This window comes from Calidris pugnax, unplaced genomic scaffold (genome assembly GCF_001431845.1).
Source record: "Calidris pugnax isolate Ruff unplaced genomic scaffold, ASM143184v1 scaffold181, whole genome shotgun sequence".
In the NCBI taxonomy this organism is placed as follows: Eukaryota; Metazoa; Chordata; class Aves; order Charadriiformes; family Scolopacidae; genus Calidris; species Calidris pugnax.
This window is the reverse complement of record NW_015090976.1, coordinates 330431-357849: the sequence shown is the minus strand read 5'-3', so window position 1 is coordinate 357849 and position 27419 is coordinate 330431. Positions and strand designations below refer to the sequence as shown.

Below are 27419 nucleotides of genomic sequence, written 5' to 3'. Positions count from 1 at the left end.
AGGGATGGTGCCTCAACCACTTCCCTGGGCAGCCCATTCCAATGCTGGATAACCCTTTCCGTGAAGAAATTTTTCTTAAAATTTTCCCTTGACTCACCTCTCCTCATCTAAAAGTCCAAGTGCCAAGTCTGCAAATATAATTAAGCATCTAAGGATGCAGAAAGGCCCAGCAGATACTTTGGAAATCCACAAGCATCTAAATCCCAGCATTCTAACTCTATGACGATGCATTTAACATAAAAGAATGGCGTGTCAGAGAGAAATGCAGAGGGGGGAAGGTACAAAGCCTTGCAGTGAGACCACACAACTGCATCCTCACCTGCTCCATCCGTGGCTCAGTGAACGGCCAGCCCCCAGCTCCCCATGCCCCACTTCAAATGGAGACCAACTTCTATACCTTTTTCCACCTTGACTTTTAAGAATAAGTAGCACCAGTATTTTTAGCCACTTCTCAAAATAATACCAGCCACCTTCCTGTATCTTCATATATCTTAGTACCTTTCAAGACCTTAGTACTGTTCAAGACAGACTTTCAAAGTCTGTCTCTGAACTTCCTTTGGTATTATTCTGGAGCCTGAATAATGAGGTTCTATATTCCCCATGACTATCTAGGAGTTTTCCTTGCCAAATAGCTATTCAAATCAATACTGCTTCTGGCTCAACAAGCCTGGGTGAGCAGCTCCTGTCCCACGGATCAGCTCAGCTGCAGGGCTGTGTGACCATGGCTGAGACACACAAGTTGAAGACCACGTGGCTGCTTTCATGCAGCCTGAAGTCTGAACAGATGCAGCCTTTGCAGACCATCACTGGCTTCATACAGGATCAACACGGAAATCCCTGGGCCACGTGCAGCACAGACAGCTCTGAACAAGCTTCAAGCACCAGGCACAGAAAACATTCCTGTGCTCTGCAGCGTGTGGGGAACGGTTGCTAGAATGGACACCATGGACTGGGTGACCCTGGAGGGCTGAAGAGGTCTCTGAGAATTCATTCAGAGTGCTGGGATGTGCATCACCTGCACAGATCCATACCACAGACCACATTGCTGTGGGCGTTTGCACTCCCATGAAACCCTGATGATTAAGGGCTGAGCGTTTTCAGCAGACAGCACTAAATTCTGATGGTGCCTCAACCACCTCCCTGGGCAGCCCATTCCAATGCCTGAGAACCCTTTCAGTGAAAAAATTTTTCCTAATATCCAGCCTGAACCCACCCTGAAACGACATTGCTGTGGGCGTTTGCACTCCCATGAAACCCTGATGATTAAGGGCTGAGCGTTTTCAGCAGACAGCACTAAATTCTTACAATTCTGATGTTTAAAAAGTTAATTTATGGTCTCTTCCCTTCCCCTGAACTAAACCATCTATCAGTGCCATTCCATGCACGAAGGTGTGCCTAAAAGCAACAACATGACATCATCTACAGAGCTTTATCGGCAGCAATTAGTAACAAAATAAAATGATAAACTTTGCACAGATCAACTTTTACATTTGGTAGAAATAAAAAATAGTTTGAACAAATGAACAGAATGTATTTAATAGAACATATTAACTCATCCCCAAGGGAAACTATTCTAGTGATACTTCCAATTCTTCTAGTGTTTAGTGAATATGGATAATCAGTGTGCTCTTGGATGTTTATACATGTCAAGCTAATGCAAACACTTGATCTTCATGAACTTGTCATTCCCTAGCAGCACTCAAAGTGAAATGGAAAAACAAGCATAGTGTTTTACATTTCAATACATATAGTATGTCTCATCAACTGTACTCTGTGCTACAGACAGTGAAAGAATACAGAATGCAATGGCATGGATAAATTGCTGCCAGTTCTTACCTCGCCACCACTCCTAAGAATCCTTTTTTGAAAGAAGCAGAACCCTCCCCCCCAACTTACCAATTTAGCTATAATGAGCGCATCATTCATTAAGTCCAAGAGGGGGGTCTCCGTATGAATATTGTAAAAAGAATAGGCAGCTTTGAGGCTTTTATGAACAGGATGGTGCATCACTGTTGAAGGTAATGTGTAGAAACTCAGGAAGTCTGTTAAAATACCATTTAAACCCTACAAAAAAAAAAAAAAGTCAATTAATAAGAAGTAATCACTCAGTTATTGGTTGGGCTAGCATGGCAGTTCTACAGAGAGTAAGCAATAAATGCAGCATGGTTTTATACTGTAATACTGCACAGTGTGTAACAGGTAATCTTGGCTAAAACTTGAAGGAATTGAATTCTTGCCAAGGGTGTATCTATACATCCAAGTGAGACTGAAGCCTGAAATGGTCACTTCAGAAAAGGAAACAAACACTTAGGTTTTTCTAGTCTATTGCACCACTAACATTTTGACAAACAACTGCCAAAGCATTTCAATTTGTTTCCCAAGCTTAGCCTGCTATGAACAAAGCTAACAAAGCACACTGCCAAAAAAAAAAAAAAAAAAAGGAATTTTTCTTTTTCCAATTGAACTTATTTTTAAAAGAATATTTTTAAATTTGACAAAGTTCACATTGAGCAGCAATGGTTTTTCAACTTTCTAAAACCAGAAAAAAAAAATATACCGTGCTGGTCCACAAAGCATATGTCAATCAGCCCTAGTGATTATTAATCAAGAAGCACAATCCATTTGCTAGACAATGGCGCTAAATCACATTGAAATTCTAATAAGACCAGTTCTCACCAAAAAAGGTACTTGTACAGAAATCTAAAGTATCCTACATAAACTTTCTCAGTATTTCATGCACCTAATGAAGTTTAGCCAGCTTCAAGGGTGTAGATTAGTAGGAAATGGGAAATAATTATCACATGGGTTGTGACTGACATGCTGAGTGAAGTTTAGCCAGCTTCAAGGGTGTAGATTAGTAGGAAATGGGAAATAATTATCACATGGGTTGTGACTGACATGCTGAGCACAAAAAATTACCTAGATTTTCACTCCTCTTCCGATTGGGTCTCCTGATACCCCCAAGAAGATAAGGCAAAGGAGACACACAAAGGCTTGCTTTTGCTTGCTTTATTTTTGAGTGACTGATGCCTGCTATTTTGAGCTCAATGAAGGAGATCACATGGATCCTTAAATTGATAGTACTTCAACAGTAAAAATTAAAGTTGAACCCATCACATGCAAAAAAGCTGTTGTCTTAGAGCAGGTACGCATTCTGTAGTAGAGACAAACTAACAACAAGTAACAGAAAAGTTAAGTCACTCACTACATTCAGTAAGGACAACGAAAATATTAACCCAGGAATTACACAGAGTATTTTAAGGTTTCAGCTCTGCACATTAGAAAGACGACTTAAAAATCTGACACTAACTTCTCCAGGTCACACAGGTCTTAAACGATTTTAAGCACTAACAAACCTATGCTTTGCACAGTGGAAAAGTAGTTCAAGAGACAATGTAAAACGAGCGAGTAAAGACCGTGCTGTTCAGTTAAAATGGTGCTGTCAGTGGCACACTCATGCTGATCCTGGTGGTTGTGGGCTCTTCTCTAGGCTTCAACTCACCAACAAAGCCAAAAACCAACCCGGGGGGGACTGGAGGGGGTGGAGAAATAAGGAGGGACAATTAAGCCATGGAAGAGTCCAATGAGCACTGGACCCGCTGCAAAGTAAGTAGGAAGCCAAGCTTGGACAATGACAACCCACAAGCAGGACCTCTCATCTCCAGCAGCACTGAATTTCTAAATTCAGCTGAGACTCCTACACCAAGTCATGTTGCAGTGTGGGAACAGTGTGTGATATTTTGATATTTCAAAATTCTTCTTTAAAATATCCTGTTATACGAGCACTGCAGTTTATCACAACCAAACATTAACAGAATGCAACACCAAGAACAAAGCTTGGAATCACCATATCCAATTCCACCTACAGCACACATTTTTCATGCTGTCTGCATTTCAAAAACGTGATGCTGCTGTGAACTTTTCTAAGTGACATTCACACAGACATTCATGAAGTAATTAGGGCACATTTTACCTCTACTACGTAAGTGTCAATAATATGATCCCGAGGCAGGAACCAGTGGGCTACCTCTTCTTCATCCATCACAGGAGCAAGATTAAACTGTTTCAAGTAAGTGTTGATTAATTCTTGTACTGCTTTAGTATCTTTTTGTTCCATTGGTCTCAAACCTGAAGTCTTTGTGGCCTTATTGATACAGAAGAAAAATAAATGTTAAGATTTTGAAAGGAAAACTGCATACACAGCACAGGTTGAAAGTAGGTTGCAGAGTCACTCCCCTTGCTATAATGCATTCATTATTAGCCTACTTTACCCAGCCACCTAATTCATTATGCTATTTTACAAACAGCTTTCAATAAGAATTCCCTCTCTTCTAATTATTCAGACAGTCTGGGGCGCTTCAATCTTTGTATTTCATTATTGAAACAACTTCATTTCTCCAGAGAAAGAGACACCATTGCCAACAGCCTAGCCTTCACGCAGTTTGGTTTTGTTTATTTTTAGGTCGGTATTTCTTACCTTCTTTGAAACTACCTAGGGCCCAGACACAGAAACAAAAAATAAAGCAACTTGCATATCAGAAGTTAATCTGAAGGCAAGAACACTTGCAATTCAAATTTTTGAAAATTACAGTCAATATAAACCAAATTCAGCTGACAAAGTTTAATTAGTAATATTTAACAAAAAAATTCCACCTATTCTTAACATTTGCAAGCTCCCTTGCTAATTCAACTTTCTATACAGACATAACTGTTGTGCTGTTAACGAGAAAGCTCCTCATAACTTACACCTGCCTCAAATAAAAAAGCTACAGTATTTTAGCAAATAAAGTTATTTGTTGACTTTAAACAACAGAAGAGGAAAAAACTGCTTTCCAGCACTATGCAATTAAAGTTTAAACAAGCAAAGGTGATTGAAGTTTTCCCTTCAGCTTTTGTTAGCTTTTCTGAGTATTTCCTTTTAAGGAGGCTAAGGCTTGTTCTCTTCAGAGCTCATTTATCCTGCTTCATCTGTCTCAGCTACATACTCGGGCACGTATCGCATTAATCATAGCAAAGTCAATTGCAAGAGCAGCCAGGTAGAGACTTGATTACTGGAAGCCTGAAATTAGTGTAGCTGATTATGCTCTGCTCAGGAGGAGTTATTCTGGGGGAGGTATTTATTCCCATACTCTAGGAGTCAGCAGCCAGATGAAAAAATGAAGGCACATTTTGTCACAGCTACAGCCCGTGTCTTTCCTGAGCAGCCTGGGTTTGCCCCCACAGCAGCACATCATCCAGATTTTTAAATGCCCTGAATTCCTAGGGGTATTCACCTGACTCATCGACACAACGCTTCCTATGACATATTTCATAGGAAAATATTTCATATTTCCTTATGCACTACAACATGAAAGGTTAAGTTCAGCTCCCTCTTCTGAAGCCATCTGCTGGAGCAGAATGGGCTGGAACACCTTGCCCCCAGCAATGCTCCGAATGGCCAACAGTAAATGATTACCTGCAGCCCCAGAAGTAAGGGCAAGTGTACAGAACTGGGCTAAAATTTATTTCTCTGCTCCACACATCAAGCTGCACTGGGCATATATTCATGAGGGTATCCTGGCTTGGGATTGCAATCAGTGGGGAAAAGACATGTTCCTGTCACTCTAAGCACAGTAAAAATTCACCTCTTTCAGAAAACTCCTTGCTCAAGAGATTGGACACTTAGGGAAAAAAAAAACCACCTTTATTTTTGATACCTATAGTTACACGCACAAACACAGCCCTCAGTGCGGGTGGTATTTATTAATTACAGTATTTATTATTTCTGAAAACCTTTTTAATTCAGACTGTTCAAGTGATGAAGAATGATTAATTCCTCTTAAAGGGAGATGAGCTCCCGGGGCAATGATATTCTAAGGACTCTAAGAAAAGAGGTTAGAATGCATGAAACAATGGTTGGTGCTGAGGGTACGGTCGGAATGAACCAATCTGGGTGACAGTACTGTTTATGGTAACAACCTGAAACTGAGGATGAAGATCCTCAACAGGACTTAAACCCTTTCTTAGGAAAAAAACTCCAGTAAAACCCAAAGCACAAGATCTAAAGAGAGAACATTAGTACAAGGATTAAATTTTTAGTTTCCATGGGAGAAGCTCCCAAGTCCAATCTAAAAGCAAATAAACAGCTGAGGCGTGTGGACTTTTACATCACTTAGTTGACACAGAAGTTGATTTTTCAAAGCACCTATTTTCTATTTGCACGTCTCTGTACAGTATGTTTGCCTTAATTATATTTTATGAATGAGATACAATGTATGCTTTGTTTTCCATAATTTATTTTTCTGTTGAAACCTGGGTTTTATGATAAAGGAAGACGATCAAGGTACAACTGCCGTTGTTTCTAATGATTCTCTGTAGTTACACTTTTTGTACTGTAAGATCCTTATTCTTTAAACTATTCTTTTCCTATATTGTTTCCATGAGAAACAGCACTAAAGTTACCACCAAAACCTGTATTTGAAATTGTCTACCGCACTTTTTCAGAGTATAAAAAAATCTCTTCCAGATTTGATGAGAGCTATATTAAGCTCATCAAGATTAAAACCTAATTAATTTGGTTATTAATTCTTAAGCTCTGAAAAGTGCTGCCCTGGGCCCACGGGAGAAGCTGACGTGCAGGCGAGGGCAGCAGGCAGGCAGCACAGGAAAGGAGTCTCTCCAACAGCAGCAGGAGCTGGGATCAAGCCACGGCACGTGCTTCGTGCCGAGGAGTGCTGAGTGCATTACTCAAATGTAGAAGTAGCAAGAGAGCCTGCAACATCAAGCTAAATAAAACCAACACACACAATTCTCTCAAGTCAGATAAATCATTACAAAGTACTACCAGTAAGGCAAAAAGTATTTTTCTAACCAAAAGAAGGGTTTGTGTAAATAAAAAAAGGTTTACCGATATGCTACAGCTAAAGGTTATTCTGCAATCCCTCCAAATTGAAAGGTAGCTTTTACAATGAAACTGTTTTCAATCATAAAGCTTAGATTGGCTTCTATAGGCTATTAATTACAGCAATGAGATTTTTTCATAGTACATCTCAGACAGTAGTAGACTTGCCCTGTCACGGAAATGCATCTTAAGGCTTTTTGCCAGCCTAACTATAAGCTGCAAACATGAGAAAAAAATATTTTTAACTAACCTAGCTATTCAACAACATTCTCTGACAGAACAGAACAAGTTGTGAATTAGAGTGGGATCCACAATCCCACTCTACTCAGCCCACTTTCTGATGGACTTCTCTGAGAATTTGAAGACGTGAACTGTTAATTTTCTGCTCCAATAATCTTTTATCAGATTAATCATATCAAAAATAATCTTCATGCATCTTCAACTCAATCCCACACGTTTATGAAGTAATTGTGTCTGGTTTAGCTTTAGTGGGTTGTTGGGTTTTTTTTGGGGTGGGGGGTGTTTGTTTGTTTTGTTTAAGACTTTAGGATCAAAATTTATATTTTCTCCATATACAGATCTACATTTTCAGCAAGTCTCTTCTGTTTAGTATAGCCCTTAAGGTCTTTTTCATCAACCTGATATTTTTTTTTTTTAATGTCCTGCACGCACTGCCTTTCCACATAAAAGCCTGTGCTGTCAGAGACAGATGGAAGGTTATTTTGGGCCTCACAGTAACTGTGGGGATTCTCTAGAAGTCATATTGCTTACATCAGGAAGTCTGTAGAGCTTCATTGTTCTTTGTAGAGTCATGTTTCTACTCAAATGTGAAAATTTCACCTCCACCAGTTTTCTGGGATTCAATGATCGATGCCAATACCTGGAAACAGAATTAATAATAACAACTAATAATATTTTAAGCGTCAGCTTTACTTGCATCCATTTCCCTACTTTCTTGCATTGTTCATTCTCCTCTCCAAATTTGTTTCTAAGCAAGCCCGTACTATGTCTGTAAGAAGCTTGAGCAACACAAGATAAGGAAAAGCTATATCCAAGCAATAGCTTTTAAACAGGCCTGCTATCACCATATTTTGAATCTAAGCAACTACAGAATGAGTAATAACAGGGCTAACCATTTTTGTACTTGCCATAGCCCTGACAATCTCACCATGCTTACATGGTAACATTTATTTTCTTGTACAGACAGGACCCTCTGCTCATGTCTAAGCAGTGTGTTGAAGGAGATCTCCTCTTCCTAAGACATCATTGTGAAACAGAACATCCCTCGTTACTGTAACACAGCAGGACTTTTTTTCCCCCCATCCTTCCTTACAGAAACTTACAGAATCTTTGGTGTTGACGCTTATAAACACAATTTCAAATCAAGAAGTGCCACGTCCTCCAGAAGGATAGAAAGCTGAACTAACACTGCTGGAACTGAACTTTTCCCAGTAGAAATAAAATCCATTCCAAGCAAATGGATCAAGTATAATTATACTTAATTACATACAACCCTTCTCATGTGGTAGTTTTCCCATTTTTATCAAATGAAGTCGTTTCTCCAGGAAGGGTAAAAGTATTTCAAAAAAGCAAGTCATACAATTCCCAGAAATGCTCTGCCTTCTTTGGCAAACCACCAGGTCAACAGGGAAGTGTCCCAGCAAGGAAACAGGGCACTTGAAAAACACAGGTATTCAACGATATCAGCGCTAGCATGGCTTCCACCAGAAGGTCAACAGAAACATCTATTAAGTCTATTTGGGGTATAATAAACACCCCACAATTAGATTTTAGTCTGAGAAACTGTTTTATCCAAGGCACTGAGAGGGAAGGAGAAAAAAAAGAAAATAGAACAAAGCCACCCACCCTAACAAGCCCCCAGGCCTTCAGGTTAGTCAAGGCCACAACATTTAATTTTTTTGAATGTTATGCTTTTATTGTTTCTCGGAAGTTACATAGAATGTTCTTTAAAATGATTGCTATAGGAAGCAGTATTATTATAAACATCACCTAGGTTACCTGCAAGTGGCCACAGGTTTGGGGAGCACCACTCCAGCAGTATAAACAGCCTGAAAAATTCCTTCCAGGTTTACTCTTCTGGTTATTTCCCGAATCAGTACAGGTGCTACCCGTTTAGATCTCAGTTTCTTATGGACACACAAAAAATTGATTTCTACCATTTTCTTCACACTGAAAGGACATGAAATAGTGGAAAATTAAAGAGTTGCACACTGTATATTTTAATTTGCATAACAGTAGTCTTCCGCATTGTCACAGAAGAATTTGAGGAAAAAATAAATTGGCCTGTGACAAAGTACATCTGCAACAAATACTAATCTATGATCCTGCAACTGCAATGGCAAGTTGTGCAATACTCAAGCTTTGTCTAAAGTGCTTGCAACACTCCTTTTCCAGAGCTCTATCGAGACTTAACCAGTTGCCTTACTTTACCATGCAGAATGGCATCCATGCTACATGGTATCATACTACTTTACAATTGTCAGCGTATAAAGACTTGGCCAAGGAAGTCCAGCTGACTGACTATCCTTTAAACACTTTCCAGCAGGGTCAGAAAATTCTGTGTCATTGTCTGTATTGTCCATCAATAAGAAAATTCCTTAAATGTTCTAGTAAGAAGCCCACAATCTTTTTTTTTTGGGGGTGGAGGAAAAGCAGGAAAAGGAGTGAGGAAAAAAAAAATAAATCTCTGCTACATACACAGGATTCTTCTGACTCTTTATGGTCAGTTAGCCTCCTTCTCTCTAAGTTCTCTACAGCAATGGATACCAGTTTAAGATTTGTTTCATGGGGTCACTCTTTTACAAATACAGAAGTAATGGTGCATTTTACCTGTCATAAATACGAATATTTGCAGGAATGGCACTTATGAATCCTACCAGTTTTTTGTTTGAAGACACTCTAACCCCACAGTGCCATTGGGGTAACCAGCCCGGAGGACGTAGCGCCCTAGAATTGATGACAGAAATAATTACAAATTACTGCCTAAGATGATGTAATAAAAACACCCTTCTTTGCGCTCCAGCCAGAGCAGGATGTGAAACTTGCTACTCACCACAGAAGAAATTCAGGTGAATAATCAAACCTAAACATATTATCATCATCTTCAACGTAATTCTCATTTAACAGCGTGTATAACTCCTTCAACTGAAAACACACACAAAAAAAAAATCCACAGATTTATCTACACAAATCCATCAGAATAAACTTTAATGATTTTAGGTACAGATAAAAATTGTTTTACTTACAACTTCAGCATTGCTGAGATCCAACGTGTCCCACATAAAACCCTGTGGCAAAGAATATGGCTCTAGGCGGATATTGTCCTTATCTGGTTCAATTGCACCATGTGAAGTTATAACTTCATCTTTTGAGAGAAGAGGAGGGGGGAAAAAAAAACCCACAAAAAATCCAACAGTTACTTGGGTTACTTGCTAGCTTTCCTGGTAGTTCTCAAAATTGCATTTAACTCACATCATTTATTTTCTCAAAATTATGTGACAGGAACATGAAGCTTTTAAAAAATGCTGGAAAAAAAGAGTATTATTAGCTTATACTACTTCTCATTCTCACAGATTGCATTCAGACTCTCGACTACCTCATCAGAGTATCTACAGGTATGCACATAACTACTCTATGTTAACTGCTGTCCAGTGTCCCATAACACAGAGCAGCAATTTATCAGCACGTGGACAGCATTTAGCCAGCCACGAGATCAACGGTCTCATCATGAGCAAGATGATGTACTCATAGCTAACGAGCTATGGCTCGGATCCTGTCTACCACTGACTTGAACAGACCTGAACTCAACAGGATTACTCAGGAGCAGGGGCATGGCAAAGCCAGAGCATTTAAAGGATGCTGGTGAAATGTGAAACTTATTCCCAAAATCTTACAATAAACTGTGCTTGATTCTACTCCCTTACAACTCAGTTCCCTCAGTAAATAGCTATAAACAGAAGCTGTTGCTCTTCTACGGAGCAGCAACTGCCCAATCACAGAATCATTAGGCTGGAAAAGATCATCGAGTCCAACTGTTAACCTAGCAATGCCAAGTCAACCACTAAACCACATCCTTAAGTGCCATATCTACATGTCTTTTAAATACCTCCAGGGATGGTGATTCCACCACTTCCCTGGCTAGCCTGTTCCACTGCTGATAACCCTTTTGGTAAAGAAATTTTTCCTAATATCCAATCTAGACCTCCCCTGACGCAACCTGAGGCTGTTTCCTCTCATCCTATCACTTGTTACTTGTGGTACTTGAGAAAAGACCAACCCCCACCTCTCTACAACCTCCTTTCAGATAGTTGCAGAGCGTGATAAAGTCTCCCCTCAGCCGCCTTTTCCTTGGGCTAAATAACCCCAGTTCCCTCAGCCATATCCTGGCTTGTATTAGAAATAATGTGGCCAGCAGGACTCGGGAGATGAGTATCGCCCTGTACACAGCACTGGTGAGGTCCTACCTCAAAATACTGTGTTCAGTTTTGTGCCCCTCACTACAAGAAAGACATTGAGGTGCTGGAGCGTGTCCAAAGACGAGCAATGAAGCTGGTGAGGGGTCTAGAGAACAAGTCTTATGAGGAGCTCCTAAACAGGGCAAAGTCTGCCCTCCAGAAGTCCAAGGCAGCAGTTCTGTCAACTCCACTATGTACTTCACCAATAACTGAAAACTGTTATCACTTCATGGTCGTTGTGTCCAAGATGGCCTCCAACTATCCCATCATCACCCATGAGTCCTTCTCTGTTGACAAACAACAGGTCTAGTGGTGTACTTTCCCTAGTTGGCTCACTCACCATCTGTGTCAGGAAGTTCTCTTCCATACACTCCAGGAACCTCCTAGACTGTCTCCTCTCTGCTGTATTGTAGTTTCAGCAGGCAGCTGGTAAGTTGAAGTCCCCCACGAGAAGAAGGCTAGCAACTGTAAAACTTCTCCCAGATGCTTATATAATATTTCATCTGCCTCTTCATCCTGGTTGGGTGGTCTATAACAGATCCCCGCCATGATATCTGCCTTGTTGGCCTTCCCCCTGATTCCTACCCATAAACATGCAACCCTATTATCACCATTGTCAAGCTCTAGACAGTCCAATGTTCCTTTGTAGTACAAATCTTCCCCAATGATGCGCAATCCTGACAAATAGTTATGGCCTGCCATCCAGTTTGGAAGGTCATCACTACCAGCGTCTTTACACAAACTCTGGGAAGTATCAACAGCCTTAATGTTACTGCTACTACGTGGCAGACTTGGCTCAACTGAAGGACCTACTGCTAACAATCCTATCTAGGAGGAGGAAGGATTCTAAAGTTAATTTAATACAAAGATCCCTACAGCTATTTCTTGAATCAACAGATTATTTTTTTTCCAATTATTTTTTTTCCACCTAAACATATCCAGCATATCAAATCGTGAAGACTTCCCAACATGTTCATTCAGCAGATAAAGGAAAAGCTTATAAAAAATAACATCAGTTCAACTGGATCAAGAAGCAATCAATAAACACTGTTGAACAAAACTTCTGCTGGCCAAATTCAACAGAGAATATTTCTATTGAACAACATGAAGAAGTCATTTTTAGAGCCAACGTATTGGTCCTTTTAGACTGGCAAGTAACAGACTCTCACGTCTCTAGAAGTGCTGTAAGACACACTGACCAACCTCAACTGAACTCCCAGAATGAACTGCTGCGCAGACACCTGGATTAGTCTGAAAAAACTCTGTTATGGCCAGGCTATTGATTTACACATCAACTTTTCTCAGCTAGGCTCTTCCTCCACCTAGGAAGGATTGCTGTGACAATTAATACAATTAGTTTACAGAGGTATTTTAGATAGAGTTTGTATGGAGAAGAGCTAGGGCAGGTCAGTTCAATCCAGTGAAAAATGCTGCATCCAGGGATTCTGCTCTGGGCTTCTCTAGGCAAGGAAGTCAGGGAGAAATGAGATCACTGTGGATTAAGCTACAGAAATGGATTAATGAAATGCTGCCCTGTGGAGAGAGAGAGCAGAGAGCTCCTGTGCTTTAGACTCCACCTTATTTCTACTTATTCTACACCAGTCTCCAATGCCATGGAGAGAAACCGGCAGAATGCAGAGCAGAAAAATGACAGCTATTGCACTTGAGACTGCTTTATTTGTGGGGTCCCCAAGTTCTGTTGGCACTGAAGAGCTACAACTGCTTAACGTGACGATAATGAAGGGGGGAAAAGGAGGTTCAGAACGCAATTCAGAGAAAGCAAGAGAGTCAGCAACTACCTTCTTTGACAACAACTAAGATTTAACAACCGTGTTATCAGGGATCAGATCAGTATAAAAATTAACCTGACAAATTCCTTACAAAATTAAAGGCAAGGAGAGGTTATCTCACCACCTCACTTGGTACTAAGAACAGAGAACGGCCTCTGAGAAAGCATGTCTTCAAAGTAGTGTACATTGTGGCACACGAACAGCAGCAGAAGTGTCCACACATGAGAAAACCATTATCCACTTAAAGCTGCATCAAAACACTGTAAGCTACAGCAGGAGAGTCATTATCTCTGCAAGAGCAAATCTATTGGGGGAAAAAAATAATAATCTATCTATTGAAAAAAAAAATAGGAAATCTATCTATTGAGAAAATATATTCAACAGCATTTCCCATTTTTATAGAGAATATAAGAACAAGATTTATTAACATGATTATTTTGTTGCGTATCATGGGGAGGAAGGCAAGCACTTTCTTAAAGAACATCAAGAATTTCACACAAACTACAAAAAAGATTAAGGATCTCTACTGCACAGAGTCCAACTTCATACCCTTTTAGAGAACATGCCACACAGCTGTCACACTTTCTTTCCACGGTCAGCAAGACAGATCTTATGCCCAGGTCCAGTTAAACTTACTAAGTTTAGGTACAGGCTGCGTATCCCAAAACTGGTATTTACGTTTGGTAGCCTCATCAATATTCTTTGCTGGGCCTTGGCATGCAGAGAGCAGCTCCATCGCTCTCTGGATGTCCTGAAGCTTCTGCATTGGAATGGCCGGATTCTGCACACAAACAGAAGAGGAAGCTCATTGAGTATGTTTACTTTCAATAAGTTGTACAAACACATTCATTTATTTTACTGTTATGTATTCATTCGTGTGCTCTTCTCATCATGGTTACTCTAAGCATAACCTTCAGAAGCAGGAGGGTGGAAAGTTAGGCGGGCAACAGACAAGCAGACTCATAAAACACTTAATAGTTTTGAGTAGCACTTGCATTTAACCATGGGACTTCAGTCAATTTGTGTTTTTAACACAAATACTGCAGCATTAAGGCAGGGTACCAGTATCACAATAAAAAGCTTCTTATGTTCTCTGCCCCAAGCCCCAGTAAAATACAATAAAACAGCAAAAAGCAGATCGGCTTAGATATCTAACAATCTAAAGATAAACACTGGTACACACGGAGATGTTTGAAGTTGTGCTTAACACATACAATATAAAATAATATACAAATTCACTCTGGTTCAGTATTTCAGGTACACCGTATTGCTACGGATATCCACTTTTTAACCATAGTTATACTGTATCTCCCTTCTACTAGCCAGCAATTATTATAGTAGGTACCTTTCTGCATTGTATCGTGTGTTGCCCATCTTGCCACTAACACCAGCTGTGCCAACGCTCACAGCTACGGAAAATTTTAACTGACAGAAGCAGACAGACGTAAAAAACCCAAACCTTCCACTTAAAAGTTGAAAAATCTCTATAGAAAATTTATTTGAAAAGCAGAAAAGCTAAGGCTAAGTGTTTCTTAACTGAGCCCTTAAACCCTCACTTTTGATCTGAGTAAGTGTAACTGGAACAAGATTTTTACCTGCGTAGCAAAGTGCAGAGGAATAACAGTAACAGACTTCTGAATCTACAGAGACTTTACACTCCCTCTCTTTTTGATCTATTTATTTGGTTTTTTTATCTCCCAAGTGGGAAGTCCTGTTTTGAGGCATACTAACACATGCTTGTGCTCAGGTATCTACTGCACTGCAGTCCTGGAAAACATTTGAAGGAGTAGTCTCAAATGGATTGGAAAATTTTAAGCAATTCTGCATAGAGATTTCAAGCCAGATGGTCTTTTTACTGAATATCAATGGATTACTACTTCTGTATTTCATTCTCTTTCTAGGATTCATGTGCTGAAAAACCACTATTTATACATGCCATAACAATGTAAAGCTTCATTTAGATACCCTCAGTCACAAAAGGAATAAATCTCCCTTCCTGTAGCTCAAGCAGGCCATCATTTTCTATTTATACTAAAAAACCTGTACTCTCCAAAAATTATGCAATTTCTTTCATTATTTTAAATATTGCAAAATTTTACCTGTAAGCACGCTTTAAATACCTGTCATCTGAGTAGTCGTGAATTAACACATTTACACACTTTAGAACAACACTACTGCAGCATAAAAAACCTACCCTATTTCTAAATTCAGATTACTGTGACATAACTTACATTTCTCAACTAAAAAAATCAATTTGTCTATTACACACTGGCCTGACACAAACACTTCTAATGCCACTAGATAAATTCTGAAATCTTATCAGTAGATTATGAAATCATACATAAATATTGACATACTGTCCTTTATTTTGTATGTTTATTTTAAGTTTCTAATGTTTTTTCTACATTGAGAAGAAGAAAACAGAAAGTGTAAAAAAATGATACTAGGTTCTAAAAAGATCTTACTAGCATATGTACAGTGAGAAGTTCACATTCTGGTACCAACCACAACATGGTTAGGGACATCAGGAGGAATCTCCTTTCAACACATTCAGAGATCAGCCTGGCTAAGTTTACTTTCAACCCTTTTTGTTTTCCTTTAACGGAAAGCAAGAAAAACCTACACAGAACCTCCCATGAATTAGAAAAAATTATTTTGTTTTATTGAGGTTTAGGGGAGATAAAGACAGCACTGTTGTGCAACAGAACTGAGACATGCAATGCTTTTTTGCCTCAGCTTTGGGGACAAGATCTGACCTCAGACATCCCTGAGCCTTGCAGCTGAGTCTGTGGGACTCCCATTACCCACCGCAGGAGAGAAAGTTAGGGACCACTCAGCAAACTAATCCTGCACGTGTCCGTAAGAACAGATCGGATCACAGAATCACAGGGGGATGGAAGGGACCTCTGGAGATCATCTCCTCCAACCCCCTGACAAAGCAGGGGGTTTGCACCCAGAGCAGGTCCCACAGGAACGTGTCCAGGCGGGTTTGAATGTCTACAGAGAAGGAGACTCCACCACCTCCCTGGGCAGCCTCTGCCAGGGCTCTGCCACCCTCAAAGTGCCTCCTCATGTTTACGTAGAACTTCTTATATTCACATTTGTGCCCATTTCCTCTTGTCCTGTCCCTGGGCAGCACTGAAAAAAGACCGGCCCCATCCCCTTGACACCTTCCCTTTAAGTATTTACAAGCATTGATCAGATCCCCCCTCCCCACCTCAGGGTGCTGAAGGAGCTAGCTGATGTTACTGCAAAAAGCATCTATCAGGATTAAAAGGTTATAGCAATTGGTGGAGGTTTCTTACGCCTGGAAAAAGAGAAACATCCCATTCATCTTCAAGAAGGCAAGGGTGAGGATTTTGAGAACTCAGGAGTCAGTACTGTTTTAATGATCTGAACATGACAAAGAGTGCTTTCTCTGCAAGTTCACAGATGATACCTAGTTGCCAAGAATGGTTGATATGCTGGACAACAGATTTGCTATTCAAAGCTACTTTGACAGGTTGCAAACAAACTTTATGAAGTTTGACAAAGGCAAAGTCCTGCATTTGGGACATAAAACGCCCCCACAATGGCAGAGGCCAGCATGGGCTGGCTAGGAAACAGGTTTGCAGAAAAGAATTGGAGGTCATAGTGGGCAGAGAGCCGAACGTGAGCTAGCAGTTTGCTGGCCAGCAAAGGACAGCTGCATACTGGGTTGTACCAGTAACACTGACCACCCAAGCCTTCCCCTTTATACGGCACCCCAAGATCAAATCTCACAACTTGGGCTCCCCATTACAAGGAAAACATTGACATAGTGGAGTGAGTCCAATGGAGGCCCACCAAGATGACTGGGGGGGGCTGGAGCACATGACATACAAGGAGAAGATGAGAGACCTTGGTTAGTTCAGCCTTAAGAAGAGAAGGTTAAGGGAGTAGGAGAAATCTTACTGCTGCCTAATGGGAGGATGTAAAGAAAACTGAGCCAAGTCTTTTCAGAGGAACACAATGATAGGACAAGAAACCATGGACACAAGTTGCAAATCAGCAAAATCCATTTAGATATAAGGAATTACTATTTTTTAACCCACAAGTGTAGCCAAACCACAGAGGTTTTTAAGTTTCCATCCTTGAGACCAAACCACCTGAACTAGTTGGTTCTGCTCCAAGCAGGAGGTTTGTCAAAAGGCCTCCAGAGGTCCCTTCCAATCGAAGTTTCTCTGTGAAGATGTTATGTAGGCTGTTGGTAGCTACAATAACGACTGACAATATTGCAGATCTGGCAAGTTTAATTTGCGCCCAATGTGGACAGTCTACATCATTGGGACTTGTAATGGGGAGAGACTAAAATCTTGTCAGATGGGCAGTGAAGTGCCCTAAAGACCATCATAGGCACACAATGCTAAGCAGCATTTATTGCTGTGGTTACCCTCATGCCAGTGTTCAAAGAGACCAATATTAGAAATAAGAGAGGGAGAAGCCAAAGGGGCTTACTGTTCTACTTTTCTCATCTACAGACAGGTACACCTGTTACAAACTCACTTGACCTCAAAGTCCTTTTTCAAAATCATTTTCCATCGATTCAGAAGCCCCACTGAGTAATACCTCATGATCCTGCATACATTCTCTGAGAGGTGAAGTGTACTGTCACTTCCCCCTGAAATATTTTGTAAACCTCTCTTCAACCAAGAGCAAGCAAATGATAAAAGCCCTTTTTCTATAATATATGTCACATAGTACAAGGAGTACAAAATCTAAGTATCACTTGAGTAACAGCGAAAAGAAATATACTGCTCCACACTGATCCAGACCAGCAGTCTAAGATGCTTTCAAAAAATCTAAACCAGGAAAGTTGTCCAAGACAAATTCATCTACTTCTCAGTGTGTACACCTGGAACGCAGCAGAAAAAGCAAGGAGAGCCCCAACCAACGCTGATGCATTTGCAACTAGAGAAAAGTGGAAGCCATCTAAGAATAGTAAAATAATTTAGCTGCCTAGAGCTTGAGAGAAAGACTTAAATAAGAGCTTTTCTTTCATGCCAATAAGAGAGCAAATTTTATAACATTGCTAAAAAACTGGCTAAACTTCCTGTGACAGTAAAATAATCATGAAGAGTGCCACTCTAACTACACAACTTCGAACGAGAACAGGCTTCCACATTTGCAAAGCACCTCATGCCAGAGAAACGCTGTGCAAAACTGCAAGGTGCTGAGGATTAAAATCTTGCACATGAAAAAAAAAACCCAACAAGTGAAGCAGCTTCCTTTTAATGCAATGAGAGGCAAGATATGGAACAGTAAGTTCGATCAGCAGGGAACCAAGGAACTCCCGGGATACTGCAGCAGTGAACTATGTCTTTATGTTAACATTAAAACTGAACTCACTCTGAGTGCAAAAGAGTTTGAGGTTACTCGGTTATTGTTTGCAAAGTCTTCTTGTATTAGCAATTCAAGCCACATGCTTTATAGAAACACAGAATCAAAACACGCGGCGAGATCAGAAAACACTCAGGATTTCCTTACATATTTTAAAGCATCCCCTGTACCAAATGTACCCATTCAAAGCAATGGTGACACAGAGAAGATCTAAAAAATCTATCAGTGTGTTAATGAGCTGAAACACAACTTTTTTCCCCAATACTACTTGGTAGCCCCAACATATTTGACAAATCTTACAGGATGAATAGTACTGGTGGTACAGCAGTGTAACTTTCTCCATGCTAATCTGATAAAGCAAATATAACTACTTCAACATGCTCAATGGCCCATAAACTTTCTTATCATCATGTCGTAAACTTCAGTTCCCAGGCTCAGATTTCTCTTGAGGTAAAAGTTGTATGTTAAAAAGCCACCATGCCATATTTTTCACCATTCATTCAGAACACAGTAGTCAAAAGCAGATAGACAATGCTATTTTATCACAAAGGCCACAAAGATTGTACATCTCACGTAATTTTGTATTCTTATTTAGAGCAGAGGCCTTTCAGGTGGCAAAAAGTTCTTTTAGTCTGTATCTCCATGTTAGATATGACGGCATTTTATGTAAAATGACATGCTGCTGGGTTAGCACAGCAGGTACACCTTCCCTCCTACTGCCCATGGGCACCAGCAGAGAACATGAAGCTGTAGGAGTTACTGACACTGCACTGAGCCAAGGTAGATGGTGGCTACACTAAAGGCAATTCCTCAAGTACAAAATCTATTTAAAAACATCACCACTGCAGATTAAGATTCCCTGCAACTGTCTGTCCTTCGGTTGAGTCCTAACTGCTGGAAAAGAAAGACAAAACACCTCCTCCTCTGCTTTTCTCGCAGCACACCACCAGGGTGGTGAGGAAGACTCTCCAGCTACCTTCACACACGGCAAGCACCAGGCCCTACCTTGTCTCTAGTCAGGACAGTAGCCATTTACTTAATTCTGATGTGTTAAGGCAGAACTAACAACTCACTTTTACAGAAAAAAGCAAAACACAAATTAAAATTAAATTAGAAGGCAAGCACAAATTAAAACAGAACCAGGCTCTCACTTTTGAAGGCTGTTGAATTTTAATCTCCTGGGAGTCAGACGCAGAGTCTGATTTGGTGCCTCCAGAATTTGGTTTCTCCTTTTTTCTCTTCTGCTTCTTTTTCTTTTTCTTCGCTCCCAAATCCCCTCCAGGACTTCTGCCAGAGATTCAGAGAATGTGCAATGAGAAAAATCAATACCACTGAGCTTAAAATTCAGAAAAAGTTAAATATGGAAAAAACAGCATTTTAATATGAAAAATCTAACAGCAGTTTGAATATGAAGAAAAGGCAGGGGAAAGGAAGGCAGGGGGAACTGACAGCATTGGTGAAAAATCCTGCAAGCGCTTTCTAATTTGTGTTATACTCAGACCCCAGCACAACCAGGCATTTTGACACACCAATGTCAAATGGTGACACTATAGAACAGCCAGTGCTCTTCTCCGGGCTATTACCCAGCACAAACATGAAAGGACCAAATTCGACAGAGATTGGAGGAACTCGGAAAAGTGCAGGAACTGAGGAAAGTAACCTCCTTGGAAATTCAGCTACTGTTAGTGGCCAGATACTTTCTCCCTTCCTGCTCAGCCACCAAGCATCTCTGAATTTGAGAAGAATCCGAAAAAAACATTCTGTTTTCAGGGAATTTTGTTTCTAATTTAAGTAACGATTAAAGTCTTGCTGAAAATTCAGCACAAAACTAACCAAATATTTGTGCTCTAGAATAATAAGTCAACTTTAATTTAAGTCTTGCTGAAAATTCAGCACAAAACTAATCAAATATTTGTGCTCTAGAACAATAAGTCAACTTTAATTAAAAAAAAAAACCAAACCAATAACAAAGTGTATATTACACTTGCAGATGCTGGCATATTTTGATTATCGGTAACACAACTTCTTTTCTCTTTAAGTAGATTCCAATTTTACCAATTATCAAGGTATAGAATTAAGATTAGAATAGAATTTGCGAAGCGTGGGAGGTGTTGGCAACTCTCAGAAGGAAGGCAAATAAGCAGGCAACTCTTCAACAGGTTCATCTCCCAGCAAAACCATACATAAATAATGGAGCTCAAGACAGATACTGGGGTTGGGGGGACTTGGGTATTTTTCACTGGAAAGGAAAAAAGTCGACACAACAAACAATTGTTTATTTTAATTCTGGAAGGGAAAAAAAAAAAATCAGATATGATATCAGCAAACCAAAAGAAAACCTCCTAAGAACAATACTAAAGTTATTGAGATCAGTATATTTGCAAGGGCCATGTTATTCACTGTAACATGCTCACTTTCAAGATGGCAACGCCCAGTCTCAGCATCTATACATTGTCCAAGCTGAAGTCAGCAAGAAAACACTCAAATGTCCAACTGGGAGGGCAAAAGCCTGCAATTAATCAAACATGCAACTAAACAGAGACTCACTTTGGTGAGATCATTACTGTTCTCTAGAACAGCCTGAACTGAAAAGATCAGCCCAAAGAAGCCCTTAACATTCACAGGTACATTGGGTTAAGCTGTGCTCCCAGAAAGGGGGCAGAGAGTTCCAAAGGCAGCACCCCTCGGATGCTCCAAGGATAACAGTGCAGCACATCACACACACCACGGAGAGAGAGAATTTGTAGTGCTTCCCAAAAATCTGCAGAAACCACAGACAGAGCTGTGCAACGGAGGCAGGGAGAAAAACTTCTGTTGCAGAACGAAGAAACTGCCTGATTGCCTAGGCAATTCTGTTAACAACTTCTATACTCTATTTAAAATAATCAAATTTAAATCTATTTGAAGGCCCATATACCAAGCCGACACTTTGTACAGAATCCAAACAGGGAACAGACCCAGAGGCCTGGCAAGAGACCATGAATACGAGAGAGTGAAAAAACCAAACAGGTACAAAACCTAGGATTTCACCACCTCTGGCAAAACTAAGATAAAAATACTAGGGAAGAGCCATTTCAACTTTGCCGAGATTCATTTAATGAGGTACTCTCCGGCTTCCTTGAACTGTCCACAGGCTTCCACCTTCTCCTCCTACATCTCACGTGACAGCAACCACATGATGCCACCACGTCCTTGAGCTGAGTCCCAAAGGCTTTTTCATTTGAACTGTAAGTTTTTCTGTAAGTCTACGGAGAGTTTCAGCAAATTTCAGCTGGCAGATGCCTTCAGCAGGTACTGAGCCAGCGCCGCTCACTCCTCTTCTTGCCTTTCAACAGCAGCCAGCCCCACTTACACCACAGCGGAATCCCGCTCGCTGGGATTACCTGAGGGTCAATGTTTTATTTAGTTTAGTGAAATAATGAACGACTGTTCTCAAAAAACAATGAGAAAAAGCTTGGCAGCAAGGGGAGAAAAAGTAGTTTTGCCAAGCTTTACTAACGTTATCCCCAGTTAAATTGTACTTTTATCAGGATAATCTTAATTTGTTCTTTGACCAGCTCAAGGTCTTTTTTCATACATAAATGCTTATTTTTTAGCCGGGGAAGAGGAAAGACAGGACTAAATTGCTGTAAAATACAGATGGTGTTTTAAACTAGTTATTTTATTAAAATATTTTAATATTTTATTTTTTAATTAATATTTTTTTTTACAATTTAAAAATTATTTTATTAAAACCTTCCAAAATCTCAGTCCTTGGCTTACAACCTTCAATTTTAGAGTTTCCACACTGCCTCTAAAAAAAAATACTGCTATCCTTGTCTGACGGGTTATCCAGGGACTGTTCAAGAGCAGTTATTAATGCACAGCTCCTGCCTGGGCCAGTCCTTTTATAATGCTACAGTCTACAGAACGTTAAGAAGAGGATTTAAAGAGAGAACCACTTGTCCTTCAACTCTTTAGGCACGCCTGCACCCCAGAGATCTGGCAGCAGGCAGTATGCAGAAACTTCTACTGAGTAAACAGGTTTGTCCAACACAAGTTACAACCAGAGATACCAAGCAAATTAGGGCAAAAGCTAAACCAAAACATTGCAGGATTTTTTGTTCTTCTCGTACTCTGCCTTGAAAAGAACCGTTCTAAAGCTGGGATTGAGAATGACTGAGAAGGGAAGAACTCTGTTGCCCAACTTGTAGTAATTACGCTGGACACAACAGCATAAAGGATATGCAAAGGTAACAAGATTAAAAGCAAAGACTCCTATTAAAAGCTTTTCTTTTAATTAAACAATCTTGCGTGCTGACTAAGATCTAAGTCTGGTCAGATACGTTTTGTGGTGTCATCACATAGATGTATCTCATTCTTAGAAGCTTTTTTGGGGGGGGAGAGGATGGAGGGGCATAAGTTTCCCACTTCTATGAAAGCTGACCTTTAAGTGTGAAATCTCTTTATCTGAGCTACCTTCTGCGGTTGCAGCGATACAACTGGGAGCACAGGTCCCACGCGGGAAGCAGGAAAAGGACATGCAACTCAGGTTGATGCTACACCCAGCTGCCAGGTCAGGAAACAGTGACTTTTTCACACATCAGATCAACACACCTGCCCCAGGCTAGCCCACCAACCAGACCACAGGCCGTTAGACAACGAAAAACAGTCAACGTTAGACTTTGGGAAGATTTTGACTGTGTCAGTCAAATAGAGACAGGCTTATATCAGGAGCACTTCAACGAGCAGAGGGCAAGCCTACACCCAGGGCCGAGGTGTACCTAAGCGTGGATGAGGTCTAAGATATTTTTAGCTGCATCCACAATGATGGTTTTGTCCGTCTGATGAACAAGAACGGAGCGAGGCCAGCACAAAAGTGATGTGCAAATCAAAACTGGGTTGAGGCAAAAGAAGAGTCAAAAGACCTTGTTCTGCCCCCCAAAAGACTGAACCTTGCCCCAGACACAGGCTGTGGGTACGACTCGCAGACAGTCACTTCGGCCCACAATTTGATGATTCTGTCTGCAAGTTACAAATGCATGGTCCCACCCACATACCTTTCCACTTATGTACACACATCTGCTGTTTTGCATAAATGTGAAAAAAGACTTTTGCTTCTCCTATCATATGTTGTAGGTTGCATAAATGTGAAAAAAGACTTTTGCTTCTCCCATCATATGTTGTAGGTTTTTGGTTTTTGGTTTTGTTTTTTTTTTAACTGAAAAATTGGGATACTTACTGCGTATGGGGAAGAGTGTGGCAAAGGCAGAGAAACTAACTTTGTGGAGCTCTGAACAAAACCAAGAAAAGCTGAGACGGAAGAACCAGGAGGAGCGTGACGGTTACCCGACTCAGGTGGTGAAACTGTTTTGGTTCCCTTGGTTTTAATTTGAGATTATCTTTCCCACTGAATATTAGTCACTGTTACTTTAATTGCCTTTTTGGGCACTAATTTCTGCTTTAGTAGAAACAGCTTTTTGTAAGATCAACATCTGTTTTAAATTACATGGAATGGTAATTTTAAGTTAGCAATTTCTCAGATTTAAAACCAAACATGTACTTCAGATGTTTATTTTTAAACTGCAAAGGCCTAGGCCTGTGTGGGGTTTTTGCCTTCACAGTATTTTTTTCTCTCTCTGTGAGTGAGGCTGCAAAACTACATTTCTGAAGATGTTATATAGATATTTTTAAATCACAAAAATCAGATGTACACGGGCAAGACTCAAAAAAATTTCAAAGTATTATTATTTACACTAAGGCTGTCCTTGGTTCATAAAGAAAATGGAGGTTTAGCTGCGAAGGGCCTTCCCGTTGCCGTATTAGGCTACCACCACCTCAAGAGAGTAAGAAGGTCCTGACCAGCAGGGCTTATTTTCTTTAAATTTCTCTTCCTAACAAACTGCCATTACTTACAACCTCTCTGGATGAAGATTTCATTTGCATGCATTTCAGTACCTGGAAATACAAGTTTTTGAAGCACGAATACCTTATAGCAATGCCTTAAAATCTAATCCAACAGACATTCCTCAACATTCTGTGTGTTTCCTCTGCCTCCTCCTTCAAGTCTGTAAGGCTGCACTGCAGGATGTAAGTCTCACCTGCTAAAGCTAAGCACTGCCTCCTGTACCTTAAAATATTTATTTATTTATTTTAAATCTAAAAGTATTTAGTGCTGATTATAAAGCTGCCATCTAGCAGTAATCAGAGGGATATACTACTAAAACATGCAAAGTAAATAATGTGTGAGGGCTAGGGGGAGTGGTTTAAGGGTCATACCTTTTCCTCATCTGTTTACTGAACATTCTGTGGCCAAAGCCTTTCTCCCATTGAGCATAAGAAGCTATTTTGGATGAGCTGAGAGACCTTACAATGTCAGGCTCAGCAGGGCGGATTCAGGTGCAATAAATACATTTTTTTTCTACATACACACTAACAAAGCTATTTTGTAAACACCACTTTATTATGAAACAGAACAAGTACAGCATAATGTATCTAGCAGGAGCAAGCTACAGACACAGAACAAGAGAACAGCAATGAGTCACACAACATACACAATCCTGCATCTAAAAAACAGGAGCAGAAACAGAGGACAAAGACATTTGCACAGCTGAGAGCTATAAAATGGTATTTTCTGCAGCAGTCATTCAGTGCTCAAGCACATTAAAAAATAGTAAATTTAAAATATATCTATTCATAGTCATATATATATATATATACACACAAAACATGGGGTTTTGTGGTTAGTATTACAAGGACTTGTTTTCAAATGCCTAGAAACAGCTTGAAAGTAACTTCATTTACAGAGCAATCCTACTAGGGATTGAGACGCAACACATACTCTACCTCTCTCTAAAAAAGTGAGGGTTAAATTAGCATGAGATTAAATACTGGTCAGCAGCAATGAAGACCACTCAGAATTCAGCAAGTCAGTTGACACATCCATAGTCTCAGTAAGACTGCTCATAAATCGCTTAGGTATACGAAGTCCTGTGTCTGCAGGACAGAGAGACACAGCTCAAAGCAAACTTTAAAGCTACCTCAAAAAGTAAGAGACTACGATAGGGGGAAAACAGGGAATAATCAGGCTCCTTTTACCATGGGTTAGTCTACCAGATCAGGGGTAGATCTTCGTGTTTCTTTAATGTAAGATTTTTCGTTTCATTTGATGGAATTTGTTTGAATAGTTCAGCCTGCAGACAAATAGTAGCAAACAAGATTCTCAAAGATTAGAGGAAAATAAATTCAAAAGTCAGTATTAGCCTTCATGCATCAGAAAAATGACAGAAAATGACACTGATACTTAGAAGATTTTTCTACTGAAATGATCTACGACTAATTTAATTAAGCTTCATATAACTTGGAAGCATTCACTTTCTTATTCAAAGACGAATAAAGCAGCTTCTTTGAAAGGCTCATTAAAATACATCAGGGATATTCATCAAAAACAAGCTTTGGGGAGAACGGCACACAGCCTGCAGCCACAGCAGTTGCCCCTCAGAGGTCAGCAAGACCCAAGTTGGAGTAGAGCAGCGAGCTGTGACTCAGAACACACCAAAAACACAATTCTTTGTTCCCCAGCTGCTTCTTACACGCTGCTTCTGCTGTCACAGCGGCCCGAGCACACAGCCGCCAGCCTCGCCGCGCTGCGGAGGGACTCACAGACACCGGCGGAGGCTGGAGGAGCCATATGGTATGAATGAGCTCTGGACAGGCAGCAAACAGCCCGGCCTGGCACCTCAGGTCGGCTCCTACCAAAAAGCAGCAAATCATGATTCCCTGATCTTAGCAGCGTTACTTTTACATATTGGGGAAAACCATCCACCGTGGCATATCTGCGCCAACAAACACAACAAAAGCCCCATGGTAATTAAAAACTATTTCGCCCCTTTTTAATATCCCACGTTTATATTACCGTAACTACTTTTAACGCAACAGTTTTAGCATGCATACCATGACTTCACTGACAGAGCAGCAAGCACGGAAGTTCCCCCCTCTCCTGCCTTTTAGAAAAGTCAGTCACCTAAGTCTCTTAGATGTCTCTCGCCCTGTTTAAGATGCAGAGGTGCTTGTAGCCAAGCAAATCCTAGGGGCAGGAGAAGACAAACAAACAGCATACATCCCCGGACATCCATCATCTACGGAAACGCTCTCAACCAGATGAATCAGAAATTCATGAGGAAGGTATCTGTGTAGCAGTGCACAGATTAACCTATTTCTATTTTAGGTTACTCCAGCCACTCCTAGTTGCGACAACAAAGCTTTTTCTCTGCAATCACGTTTTCTAACCGCCCCCCCCAAAAAAAGCCAAAAAAGTAAATTTAAATGAAGCTGATTTTTAAAATGTGCTCCTCCCGCTTCCCTGCCCCAAAAGCCCCCAGCTCCAGAGCAAGCTCTACCCGGGGAGAGCCAGGCTGCCCAACACCGAAGGGGGCCAAGGGGCTGCGTTTACCCCCCTGCCTCCCCTGTCACCTCCCCCAGCCACCGCAGACCGACCCGCAGCGTGGGGAGACCCGAGATTAGCGGAGAAAGAGCCACAACCCCTCAGACAGTCGGTGCCGCCGAGAGGAGGGACCCCAGCCCAGGAGGGGAGCGAGACGCCGCCGCAGGAGGTGACCCCGGGGCCCCGCCGGGCTGGAGCCAACCCAAACAACCCCCGGAGCACCGGGGGTATTTCCCCCCCAAAAGAAACAACCAAAACCAAAACAACCAAACAACAAGAAAAGCCCTCCCTCCCCCGATCCTGGAAAAGCACAGCCAACAAAACAGGCTTTACCCTCCCTCTTCAGGCCCGCTTTCCAGGCCGGCCCCCCTGCCCCCCTCACCTCAGGCCGGGGGCCCGGTCCCCCGCCTCTCGCTTCAGCGGAGGCCGCTCCCGGAAGGGGCGAGGGGAGCCGAGCCCAAGCGCAGGAGGGCGGCAGGGCACCCCCGGCTCGC

General features: G+C 41.0%; 1 protein-coding gene across 1 annotated transcript in view; it reads right to left on the bottom strand.

Annotated features, from left to right (window-relative positions):
* The window catches only part of NMT2 (N-myristoyltransferase 2), a 52174-nt gene that overhangs the window by 16332 nt on the left and 8423 nt on the right, over positions 1–27419 (bottom strand). The window contains exons 2-11 of the mRNA XM_014952945.1: positions 27308–27414; positions 19655–19790; positions 13782–13926; positions 10147–10265; positions 9954–10045; positions 9731–9847; positions 8900–9070; positions 7652–7760; positions 3974–4144; positions 1897–2064 (exon numbers count right to left, since the gene is read on the bottom strand). Coding sequence (XP_014808431.1) covers positions 1897–2064; positions 3974–4144; positions 7652–7760; positions 8900–9070; positions 9731–9847; positions 9954–10045; positions 10147–10265; positions 13782–13926; positions 19655–19790; positions 27308–27414 — 1335 coding nt within the window. The remainder of the gene's footprint in view (positions 1–1896; positions 2065–3973; positions 4145–7651; positions 7761–8899; positions 9071–9730; positions 9848–9953; positions 10046–10146; positions 10266–13781; positions 13927–19654; positions 19791–27307; positions 27415–27419) is intronic.